This window comes from Akebia trifoliata, chromosome 10 (assembly GCF_017979445.1).
Source record: "Akebia trifoliata isolate Shusen 1 chromosome 10, ASM1797944v1, whole genome shotgun sequence".
NCBI lineage: Eukaryota > Viridiplantae > Streptophyta > Magnoliopsida > Ranunculales > Lardizabalaceae > Akebia > Akebia trifoliata.
In genome coordinates this window covers 4187581-4200753 of record NC_141384.1, presented here as the reverse complement: position 1 = coordinate 4200753, position 13173 = coordinate 4187581, and the positions used below count along the sequence as shown (strand labels likewise).

At 35.8% G+C, this 13173-nt stretch overlaps 1 protein-coding gene across 3 annotated transcripts; it reads left to right on the top strand.

Annotated features, from left to right (window-relative positions):
* The first annotated feature begins 836 nt into the window (after positions 1–836).
* On the top strand, positions 837–12180 carry UBP18 (ubiquitin-specific protease 18). 3 transcript variants are annotated; one of them, XR_015182188.1, is made up of 12 exons: positions 837–1253; positions 2548–2713; positions 2784–2872; positions 2949–3034; positions 3134–3296; positions 3465–3588; positions 8297–8454; positions 9212–9296; positions 9420–9632; positions 9730–9791; positions 11109–12017; positions 12139–12180. XR_015182188.1 is itself a non-coding variant. In XM_086456264.1 (11 exons), the coding sequence occupies exons 1-11, from the start codon at positions 982–984 to the stop codon at positions 11632–11634; spliced, it is 1944 nt and encodes a 647-aa protein (XP_086312390.1). In that variant the 5' UTR covers positions 837–981; the 3' UTR covers positions 11635–12114. The 3 variants fall into 3 exon arrangements, 1 of the variants encoding a protein (XP_086312390.1); XR_015182189.1 differs by lacking the exon at positions 12139–12180 and having other exon boundaries at positions 11109–11727; positions 11862–12114; XM_086456264.1 differs by lacking the exon at positions 12139–12180 and having other exon boundaries at positions 11109–12114.
* Positions 12181–13173: the final 993 nt, after the last annotated feature.

Here is a 13173-nt window from a genome sequence, read left to right as displayed (position 1 = left end):
ATGAAGTTCATAAATAAATCACGAACTCCCAACTAAATTTTCGGTGCTCTCATTATTACGATGGAAAAGAGTATCTATTGGCAAAGGAAGAAAAAGAATGAGGAAGAATCTCGTCCATTACATCTCATTTTGTTCACAAAAGATATCAAGATGACTGGATCTCCCAATAGAGATAAATCAAGTTATAAATTTGAGATACATATTTAGATTAAATAAAGTATCAATCAAATTTATCAAAATTTGATATTGTAATTATTTTTATGAGAAAATAAAATATATTTGAGATTTAAATTAATATCTACTAATCCACTTCATAATGAGAAATAATAGTCATTTAAATATAAATAATAATTTTAAAAGAGTCATGCTGGAGATGGCGGGGTTACACGCTGCGCTGTCGTGGAGGTGCTGGGTGCGTATGCTGAACTGACTAACTTCGATACTGCTTGCAACACTTCGCTGACGTGGTAGTGTATAGAACCAAAATACTTTTTCTAGAGATACGTCTGAAAAAGTCAATCGTCTTATAACACTGCCACGTTAGCAAATCGTTGAATGCAGTGTACAAGAAAGTCAGTGTAGAACGGCTCGATGAACCATGTGATTCGCATTGCCTGGTCGCTGTCCGTAGGACAAGTCTTCGCTCTTTCCTCAATCTGAGGTTTGATAGTCGTTTCCCATTAGAGAACTTCTATTGCCACACCAACTTTTCCTAACGCCAGCCATTACGCGGGCTAAGCTGCTGACTCTTTGATGATTTACACTTGAATTGGGGTGACGTTAGCAAAAGTTAATGTGTCAATAGAATCTCTCTTTCCATAACGACTAACGAGCGCACGCTGTTTATTACGCACACCCTCGGAGACTGATTAATAACCATTATGAGAGAGAGAGAGAGAGAGATTTGCTTCTGTTATCTTCGCTTCTGTAGAAATCATCCATGAAAATCCCCAAAACAAATCTGTATTTCAGATTGCGTAGATGCACGTCTCAGCCATTTCTCTCGATCTTCTTCAATTCGTCTTCACTTCTCTTCTTTTTGCTCTCGGATTCCATCAACTGGTGAAGATCACAGCCTCCAAGTATTTCTTCGTCGACTCCAATTTCGAAGGAAGAGGAGGCGACAACACCAACGGTAATCTCCAAAGAAGTCGAGACGATATGATCGTCGTCACTTGTGATCTCGAAAGTTGTGCTGTCTGTGGAAATTCAGCGAAAAAGAAGTGTTCTGGATGCAAGGTTCTTCGATATTGGTTCGTCCTCTAATTCTGCTCTTCTTTAGTTCTTTAATTCATTAAACTTTGTTACCAAATTGAGTTTTTTTTTGGCGAATTATTCACTTTTATATCTGTTTCACACACATTGGGATCTGATTGATCGTAAAAAAATGTTTTTTTTTTTAAATTTAAATTTTTTTAATAATGAAAATTATTTTTGGGAATGTTTCAGAAAATTTCGACAGTTTAGTTTCGTATCAGTGAATGTTTCGATGTTTTGGTTGACCGAAACATTCTTCCAAAACAACATTTTAAACCTTGGATGGAATTTTATCGAATTGTGTGGAAATTAACATTAAAATGTTGATTTTTTATGAATGTTTCAGAAGTTTTTGAACATTTAGTTTGGTATTAGTGAATGTTTCGATGTTTTCATTGGCTGAAACATTCTTCCAAAACAACAATTTAAAACTTGGATGGAATTTTATTGAATTGTGTGGAAATTTTATGCCTCAGACGGCATATTTAATAAATTGGCTAAATTTGTTGAAAATAACATAAGATCCAGACTCTACAGTGATGGAATTTCTTTGTGTCGAATTGGACGTCAGAATATAAAACAATGTTTTAAAAGCTGAATTAATGATTGGATCATTTGTCGTGTTTGTCAGACCTTGGACCCTGGTTCAATTTTGTTGGACATATTTACATTTCGGTGGCCATGTGATTAGTTCAGATGCTGGAAGCTGCAGTTTTTCGGCTGCTTATTCAACATGTAGGATTAATATTTGATAATTAAAGTCTTAGGAAAACAATAAGAGGGCTTGATTATTATAAATTCCCATTATGGCAATTGTAGTTTTTCACCAAAATCTTATCTTGAAAAGAGAACATTTCAAAAAAAAAAAATGTGTTTTACAGTGGTTCACAAAAACTGGGAGTTCATTCGGTTCAATTGCCACAAAATGTGATTTCTTTTTTGGTTCTCACACAAATATTGAGTTTTTATTGCTCATAGAGTAATATCATTAGTACTCAGAGATGTAATTTTGGTTATTGAATTGTGTGGAAATTTTTATTGTTATCTGTTGAGTTGGCTAAATTTTGTTGGTAATGACAAGAGAAGCACCTTTGTATGGATCGAATTTCTTTCTGTTGATTTGGATTCACTAGAATTTCTTTTTAAATATATTTTTCAAGCATCACGTTCTTGCCTTTTTCAGTTTATTAGCTGTTTCCGGATGTTTTGCATCCGTAAAGCTGTCATGTTTCACTACATTTAGTTTGAAATTTCTGACTTCAAAAGTGTTTCTCATTGTCATTTTTCCAGCTCTGAGACTTGCCAATTAAAGCATTGGAAAGAAGATCACAAGTTAAAATGCAAGGAACTCAAAATTAATGGCACTTTAAATTCAACACCAAGTGTTGATAGCCGTGGGAGGAAAGCTTCTCTATGTGGTGATAAATCTAATACAGAGCTTCGGCAGTCGAAAAAGGTGAGTATGACTTGCTGTTTTTAACAAAGTGGAAATCAATCAGATGGCACTCATTGCATTAAATTTACAGGTTCTTTTCCCATACGAAGAATTTGTGAAGCTTTTCAACTGGGACAAGCAGGGATTCCCACCTTGTGGCCTTTTAAATTGTGGAAACAGGTGCAACAAGATATATAATCTATTTTTTTAATATGTTTTGCTTTCGGTTATTTACTTGTCTGCTTTTGTTGTGTAGCTGCTTTGCCAATGTGGTTCTGCAGTGTCTATCTTTCACGCGGCCTCTTGTTGCCTACTTGTTGGAGAAAGGCCACCGGAGAGAATGTAAAAACAGAAACTGAACTCTTCATAGTTTCTTCTTCTCTTGGTTTCACTAGGAATTCCTCATATTTTTATATTGTTTTTCTTTTCCTTGTTCTTTAGGCAGACGAAATGACTGGTGCTTTCTTTGTGAACTTCAAGTCCATGTTGAGAGAACAAGACACTGTTTACAACCCTTTTCCCCAGTCAACATTCTATCTCGCTTACCTAATATTGGTGGTAATCTTGGTTATGGGAAACAAGAGGATGCTCACGAGTTCATGAGGTTATTTTTCTTCTTGTTATTTTCTTAATTTTGTTTGCTTTGGATTCAACTGAAATTTACTTTGATCATATTCTATTTTCTGTGTACAAAATTTGTAAAGGAATTTTTTACTATGAAGTCTTTGGGTTGAGTTCTAGCTAAATTGAATATTGGAATTTCGTTTTTCAGGTTTGCAGTTGATACGATGCAGTCTATATGCCTTGATGAATTTGGTGGAGAAAAAGCTCTCCATCCTAGCTCTCAAGAGACGACATTTATTCAATACATGTTCGGTGGTCACCTCCGGTCTCAGGTTTGGGTTTCTATTTTTTCTTTTTTTCTAAGTATGAGTATTGTGCTTGTTATTTATGGAGATACTGATAGTTGCTTGCATTGATATTTTACGAGTATACAAAACAAACATGAAAATACATTCATTGAATGTATGATAAACTATAATTTGGAATTAAAAAAAAAAAACAAAATCAGCAGCAAGCTGTACATGCCGAGGCACACATTTCAAAGTCTGAGAGTCAAAACAACTCTACTATATATAACGAGTGTGTGCATCTTGTGACCATACGTCTTTCTTGTCACACTTTTTTTCCCTGAAAAAACCTTATAACCTCAAATTAAAAGTAGTTGATATTTTTATACAAATGAGGTAGTCCTGCAATTCTTTGTTGGCATATATGATTTCATGAGGAAACTTTAGGTGTTGGTCATAAACACCTATCCCATGTTGGTCATTTAAAAAAATTGGGTGCGGTGTACTCCTTTGGCACATGGAATCCATGAGCCTTTGGCCTGCACCTCTTTCTTGTTTCCAGACCAAAATCAGCTTGATTGATGACTTCTGGGCTAGGGCTTCCATCCATTGGAAATTTGACTACTTAAGCATCATGTGCATTACAAGTTCTTTTTCCAATCCGCATAAAATGTTCTATAGAAATGTAAGAGAACAAATACCAAGCTCACATGAGGCTGTAACTCATAACCGCATAGATCTACAATGCGATGTAAATTCACCATTCTCCATTATGGGCAGCGTGCGGTACTTGATCTGGATTATGTAATTGATGTCTAATAAATTTCTTTCTTTCATTACATATTGGTTTTACAAATAATACATATTTATTGCTGAATTTAGTTTTAGTCATTTAGTTAAAAAGTATAAAAGAACAATTTTATGAGTACAGATGAACGCATGTTTATTTTTGGTTATGTTTCGATTCCACACCTATGGAAGTGGACAAATATCATCATTATTGCGCCAACATTTGTCTATTTTTAGAATCAAGGTTGCTTGTTGTAGATACGTGAGCTTCGAAACCTTTGGGGGTTTGAGCTCATCTATACGGGTTTAGGAGTCGCCACCATTCAATTAAGGTATGAATGGGCACCATAAAAGAGTTTTAAAATCTGTTTTTCTTGTCTTGTAGTGACTCACATATCCAAATGGATAGGGAAAAGGTCTTCCTAGAATATTTAAGGTAAGGAGGTTTGGTTGAGGGACAAGGAAGGTGTTAGGCAACTTGTCCCTCCTATCTTAAGATGGTTACCAATTTTTGACCAAAAGTGAAATTAGAAACTCATTTTTTTTAGGTTTTAAAGATAGAGAAAGCTATAGAAAATTTAAGAAAATTAACTATAGTTTATTTATCAAAAACAAACAAATTAAAGTAATGAGCAAGCCCCTACTAGAAGTAGGTGCTTGCTAGATTTTTTTGGGAGCCAAGGACTTTGATGAAAATCCACTTGGATTTCATCATTTGAGGTCCCATAGCTACTAGACAAGTTTATGTGCTCCCTTGGGAGACTTTATTTATTAGTTTGGTACTTAAGTGATGTTCATGGATTGAACAAAACCATGTTGGAACCAAATCTTAGGCATGAAATTTTTGTCCATTTTTGAACTATTTTTGTTGGCTCTAAAGGTTGAACAAATCTAAGGCACTCTTGCTTGAAGTCATTTTTAAAGTGGGTGTGTGCAAAGTGCATGCATGTTATGGACTTATCAAGAGAAGATTACCTCCAAGGAGGGTTTACTCTTTAGCTCTATTGCCATAAAAAAGAAGGAAAATGAACATCTAATCTATGTATTTAAATTGCAAGAATATAAATGCATTTACACTTGAAATTAAATTGTAAGAAAGTAAGGAATATAAAGCATCATCTAAGGCTCTTAAGGAGTTTATTAAGGACTTATAGGAGTTGGGAGATTACCTCATAGAGGAATTACTCTCTCTCTCTTCAAGCTTTGATGCACAGAACTAAAGAAACTACATTATTAAACTAGAAAGTATGTAAATAAAGGAAAAAAAATGCTTGATGGGGGAATGGAGGGTCTAACCCCACCTTGGTCTTCTTCTTCTCCTTGGATTTTTCTTCTATGGATTTTGAGAGAGGTTTGAGAGAATAGGAAGGTTAGAGAGGTTTGAGAGAGATTTGGCTAGAATTTTGCCTTGGAAGGGTTTCCTATTTATAAAATTTTGGGAGATCCTTGGGGATAAATTGGTCCTTCTTCTTCAAGTTCCTAATAATTTAACTAAAACCTTCATGAAAAGCATGTAGTCCCATTTTTTAACCTTGGCCTTGATGGTCTTTATCCACTTGTTGGGTCTAACCAATCTTGATTATCAATGGGTAGGATGGTAAAAGCCCAAAAGTTCTAGATAATTTTTTATGGAGGTTAGCATGGTCCTAAGACTTTGACCTTGAGTCAAATTGGAAAGAATTAGCCCAAATGGTATGTAATTATTTGGTTGGTTTTTGGACTTTTTGGTCACTTTCTTAAGCTAGTTCTCTAAAAAAATTAAGGATAGATTAGTCATTGGGTAGAAGTTCTAGAGAATTCTCTAGGTTGGATAAACAGGCATAGGCTTAGGAAATTGGTCAATTTACATTGAATGCCATGGGAGCCATGTGATCTTTGAAAAATGTTAGAAGGGTAGAAGAGGGATTAAGGAGGGATTTCTTGGAGAATAAGTCACTAAGAGAGAGGGTTAAAGAGTCATTTTTCTAAAGAAAATTTGAGTGCAAATGGGCTTTCAAAACTGTTCTAACTGCCTGGACTGAATTCAAGGTTCGGCCAAGCTAAATTTAACCTTGTTCGAACTTGAGGTTTAGCTAGGCAAAATTTTAACCCTGGTTGAACCTAAGGTTCAGCCATATCAAAATTTGCCTTTGGTGTGGGTGAGGTCAGTCTAGGATTAAATATGGCCTGGTCGAAGGTAAGGTTCGGTCAAGCTTAAAATTTTCTTTGAAAATGGCCTTTGGGCTATCTGATTTCTTGAAAGTTGGGTTTTAAAACTTTTTGAAAAATTCCTTGGGTCAAGCCTTTTTTTTGGAAGGTTTTTAATGTTCTCGAGCTCGACCTAGGCAAAAATGGGGTGTCTACACTTTTCATCCTCCATATTTGTACAATGCAATAATAATTAATGTTCCTAGGGACAGGCATCTCGGGGCCTCCTGTGACACAATTTCATTTTAACTTTAAAAGTAGTACATGTATATTTTTAGAACCAAGGTTACTTGTCATCCTCCATATTTGTAAAATGCAGGAATAATTAATGTTCCTAAAGACAGGCATCTCGGGGCCTCCTGTGACGCACAATTTCATTTTAACTTCAAAAAGTACATGTATGTTTCCATAAACATGAGGTTGATACTGTCCAACATATAGATATAATACATTACCAATGATTCAGAGACACAATTTACAAGTAGATGTCTAGTTCTGTTTGAACTTCAAAAAGCATACCTCTTTTTCTCTCACTTTGACAGAGGTGAATGTTATTCTGCGATGTGTATGATACTGCAGAAGAATTACTAACTAAACTTAAAAGAACAGAAAACTGGAAAATACTAACTTGGAAAAAAGACACTGAAAATTGAGTGAGGCTTGTGTTTGACACAATGTCCTTAAGACAGCTCTCGCCCCTGCAAGGTGTTAACAGTCTCTGGACGTCTGTCTCCCAGGATACAACGCTCTACATGCGCACAAAGCAACACTGCTAACATACACACCTGTCGAACCTTTACTATGGATGTACTCTCAGAAATTGACCTTAAAAAACAAGAGAAAACTACGTGAAATCGATGATTCAAAAAGGATGGAAGACTCAGGAATTTATAGATTTGTAAGTGATTGTCTGGACAGACACTATGTTTGATCAAGACATCTTTCTGTCCAGAACAGGCACCAAGAGTGTAAGGAAACAAGATGACTGGAGAGAAGAGGTGTGACTCTTTGAAAAAAACGAAAAACAAAATGTAGGCATTTTAGACCAACAAGCCCAAGTGTAGGCCCGGCTCGGCGTGTTTGCGTGTGTTTTCACAGACATGCATGTTAAGGATTTTCAGAACCCAAATCTGAAAGCCTTGGACAATCCATGGGCCCCAGTGTGCGCGTGGAGCTCACCCACTACTCTTTCTCTCATTTACAAGAGTAAAAAATAGAATCTATATATAAGTTGGTCTTTACTTCTCCACCTATCAGATGTGGGACTAGAGAGTTCCACAAGCAAAACACAACCTAAAACCATTGCTAGTAAGGGTTGTTTGGAGCTGATTTTCCTTTCGCTCATAAAGGGTATTAGACAAATAATAAAATGACATTATTCTCCTTGATGAGGAGAATAGATTCCCAAGAGGATCCACCTCAAACAAAGAGTGGGTTCCACTTAAAAATGGCTCAAAGTGACACACTTGGTCACAGAGTTCTGGTTTCTCGCCATATTTTTCCAACAGTGGACGCTTCTCCTAAAGGGCATGTTACTAAATCCATTGGTGTACTTATTCTGTGCTACCCGTAACACCTTGTACATACGGTATTTTTTTTTTTTAAGCCAAGTCAATTGTCAACATATACAAGTTACTACTATAGTTGTGGTTCACCCGACTAGAAACTAACACTGCTTTTATGTAGCTCATCCTTCGAGATCAATATTATCTGACAAATCTAATTTTGACTCTCCCCTTTTCTGAAAATTTTCCTGATTCGGGTCATTTTATGTCAGGTTACATGTGCGGAATGCAATAAGATCTCATATCGGTATGAAAATATGATGGATTTAACTGTTGAAATCCAGGGGGATGCTGCTTCTTTGGAGGATTGCCTAGACCTGTTCACAGCTAAAGAGTGGCTAGATGGGGAAAATATGTATATGTGTGACGGGTAAAGGGTGTTCTTTGACTTAAACTCTCTCTATACTATTAGATCTTCTTCACATCATTATTTGTTATACTTGTTCAACTTTACAACTCTTTCTGCATTTTGTGTACTAGAATTGTCATTAAAATCCTCATAATCTGCTATAGTTTGAAGCTTATTCATGTTTATAGAGTTCCAACGATTACTCCCGTAATAGGGAAAATTTTCCAATCCTGCATTGAATTGTCAATTGATAACTGAACTTCAGGCCAACTAGATCACTGAAGGATTGAATTGGCTTATTCAATTCTCTTTCTTTTTGTTATTATCGTAATTTAAATTTTGGTTCCGTAACCCAAAGAATGCTGAACCTACACATCTCTGCAGAAAGTCAAATATAGCTAAACCTTTCTATTGCCGTCATAACTCATGATAGTCCTCCAAGAAAAAAAAATTGAGAATGAAGGAACCAAATGTATGCTGAACCTACACATCTCTGCAGAAAGTCAAATATAGCCAAAGCTTTCCAAGAAAAAAAAAATTGAGAACGAAGATATCGATACGTATCGACCGATACATTCTGATATTTTAAACCATGCCCGTACCTGTATCCATGCAGGATATTAAGACACATACTTATCGGGTCATGGAATTTTTCATCTCGAATCATTATTATTCCAATAGATTTATGTGCTATATTCTTGTTTAAGACAGATAAATAAGCCTCCAATTTATTTCATCTCATTGTTCCAAACTGTGTACCAATTACTGCTGTTTGCAGATGTAATGACTATGTCAAGGCATGCAAGCGGCTTACCATTCATCAGGCTCCAAACATCCTCACCATTGCGCTTAAACGATTTCAGGTCCTAACTAGAAATATGTTCTACATTTTATAAATTGTGTATGGTTAGCAACCATTCTAGCATCTTGTGCTGTCCAACAGTGTCACCAATCTCATTATCTGTTTGTTTAGCAAATTTTTGCAGAGTGGGAAGTTTGGGAAACTGAACAAGAGAGTTGCTTTCCCTGAGACTTTAAACCTGGGACCATATATGAGTGAACCAGGGGATGACACTGATTTGTATCAGCTTTATGCTGTCATTGTGCATGTGGACATGCTGAATGCATCATATTTTGGCCATTACATTTGCTATGTGAAGGATTTTTGTGGAAACTGGTACAGGATTGATGACTGTCAGGTAATGTGTATGCTTTTTATGTTGTATATTTTATATTTTCAGTCATGAAATTTAGTTATTATAATTTTCATGACTTGGTTGGTTGTTTTGACCTCAGATCTCGACTGTTGAATTGGAGGAGGTACTTGGACAGGGAGTTTATATGCTCTTATATTGCAGGTAGTCAGTTGTTTATGTTCCCTAGAGTGTAAAGAAATTTATAGAAGTAATGTAGATGATGGACCTAAGTACAAATAAACTTCACATCCAAAGCTTAAAATTGGGTAGGTAAAAAAGATAAGATTAATGTTTGCAAAATTAGTACATTCATCGGGCAGTGACATACAGTTGGTTTTGGTATGGGGTTGTGCCCAATCATAGGTTTCCACAAATAGAATATTCTGGATTAGTGATTTGGTACAATGTTTCCAGACGTTGGGGCGTAAGGCAAGGCGCTCAGTTGGCCAGTGCCTTGAGACTTATAACATAAGGCGTAAAGCATAAGCCTCACATGCATGGATGATATTGTAAATAAATAATGTAACATTTAAAATAACTAGGGCTTAGACCCATAGGTCAGTTGGTTTGACACTTTGCAAAGCAACTTTGAGGTCGTGGGTTCAAGTTCAGCTTACCTATCAAAAATATAAAAAAGAAAAAAAAAAAGAACATTTAAAATAACTACAACTAAAATTGAAAAACTAAATAGTTAGGATAGCCACCACATATTTCCAAATTTTAAATCCACATAATCAAATTTCAAGCTTTAATCCATTACGATATTATTATTTTATATTTTAGAAAAAAAAGAAATATTTTTTATTTGAATAATTGAGTGTTTCTAAAATAAATAATATAATTAAATGTTATATTCCAATAACTTCCTCTGTATAATACTAAATACTATTATTTTGTGTGCATATATTATTATTTTGTGTTCGAATTCATTTCTAAGTGTTCCAATTAAGTTGTTTGCTACTGGCAACTAAGAAATAGAAGTGAGGAAGAAAGAAAAGAATGAAGAGAGGCAGAAATATATTATTTAAAAAACTATGTATGAAAATTAACATAAGGCGTATGCTTCAACCAAAAAGCATTTGCCTCACACTCAGGCGTATGCCTTTTCTAAGGCATAAGGCTTAGCTAGTTTAATGTTTCAACCTTACGCCTCCAGTAATTTCTAATGAGCCTCATCCTGAGGCACACCTCGAGGCGTAAGTCTAATATGCCTCCAAAAATATATGGTACTGAGTATGAACCTTTGGTCCATCATATTGTTGTCGTGCATAATTTCTATTTTCTAGTCATCAATATCTTTCTCATTTAGCATGCAGTGGGAAGTCCCATTCTCTGTTCAGTTTTACATCAATCCGTTAGAGATTTGTCTGTGCTTATGTACATGTATAGTGTACCCTTGTGCATATCTATATTTGGAGTTACAAGGAATGAGGTTGATGTTTAAAATGAATAAGATCCTATGTTTCTATTTTTGGCCAGGTCTTTTGTGCGGCCTCCACGTGGCAAGCTCCTGGAAATCTCAAGAGAAGAGCAGCGAGTGACAGTGGTCGAAGAAGCACAACCAGTCAAATCTATTACCATTGCTGGGACAATCGATTCCGATGTCAGTTGTAGGAAAATGCCTTCTGATATTAGTTTACACACACATGAATCTGACCCTAAAAAGGAAGATTCAGCTGATATGGATCAGGATGATCCTATCAAGGTTAATTCGATGTTCACAGTTGAAGATAAACACACCAAATTTATGACTCTGAGTAGAAATGGGAAAGCCTCAATAGGACCTAGTGATGCTGTAACTTCATGCGAAGTTAACGTCAACTGCAATGGATTTTCCAATTCCAATTCTCTTCATCAAAAGAATAGTGATTATGATGACATTTTAAAATCTGATAGCCTATTAACATCTAGTATCATAGAGAAACATTTTGAGAACTGTCTAAATGAAGTTGAGATGACCAATGAAAGACTGAACAAAGCTGGTAATTCCCACCAGTCACTGTAATGGAGATGCCGATTCTATCGTTTTAGATGAGAACAGTTGGGAAACGATAGAGGAAATCACTGAACAAGGAGGATCAGGGGGAGGGCGTTAGAAGTGAGTGAAACTGTTTCTTCCCTGCATGATTCGAATAAAAACTACCGAGGGTCGGTTGATGGAAGTCATGCACCCTCTTTTGTAATCAGTGAGGATTTCTGAATAAATTTTGCAAAATACTCTTGATTTTGTAGCCATATCACCAAAGAAGCGGTTCTGGAGCAAGACTAAGCTCTCCCAAAGTAACACAATCGGCTTGGCCAGCTGTCAATTGCCATGGATTTAGGCAGGCAGAGTAGGTTCTTCATAAATGGAGAAATGTCAACTGTCGATGTTGGTTGCGACATAAGGTGCATTCTTTCCTCTTTTTTTACTTGATAATATTTATACTTGATGGTCACTAAAGATTCTGAATATTGTTTTGAATGAAAAACTTAATTTTGATTATTCTTTTGTGATGTATATATACAGATTTGAAGCATTTACAAGATCAATGTAAATCAAAACAGAATATATCCTAACTAAAAATAGTTACAGATAAAAAGGAAACAAATCTGTAAATTAAGCATATCTAGCTGGTATCCAATGGATTGACTTACTCAGCCTATGTTGATGACTTGGATGGCTTAGGTTCTACAGTCACCATAAGAAAATGGTGATGGGTAATTCATCTATGTTTTCATTATTTGTAGAAATCTCCCCAACATTCTTGAATCCAAGGGCGGATTTAGAGTGGGGGCACTTGCCCCCCACAAGAATTTTCAATGTCTATGAATTAGTGAGCTATTGCGATGGATAAAAAATGGGCCATTATTGCCCCCCACGATTTTTTTTCACTCTTAGTTGTCCCCTAAAAAGAATTTCTACTCTTGGTTGCCCCCACATGGGCAAAATCCTGGCTCCACCCCCGCTTGAATCCGCATGAGACTTCAATGTGTCTTAATTTTTTTTTTTTTCCAACTCTTTTTTGTGCTAACTTAGAATATATTATCAAAGGTTTATAAGTACAAATATCGAAGACTATTTTTCATGGTCTAGGACTTCAAGATCTGAGTGATAAACATAAGCGTCGGTTACAACTAAATGTCGCATGTGTTTGTGAAGCCCAATCTTGCAATGTGGCTCCATTTGAACAAGATTCCAAATGTTTATATTATAGATAGTGAATCAAAGCCTAGCTTTCACATTTAAATTTATTAACAGACCAGATGTATAGGTTGGGTTGAGATTATTATGGATGACCTTGATTTGTTCGTCCATTTGGGGGATCGTTCTGGGCTGTGGCTGTTTCAACCATGATTATGATACCATTTGATACAAATATAACCAATATAGCAAAAGCATCTGAGCTATAGTGGTACAGAAATTTAAAATCCCTTATATCTTGGATTGATAACTTAACCATTCCTTGATAAGGTTTTCAGCTTGACTCTTAAAATAAAGTTCAACCCTGCTTAACCAAACATCCCCATGGAGGCGACTTAATTCGATTCGAGTGTACAAAAG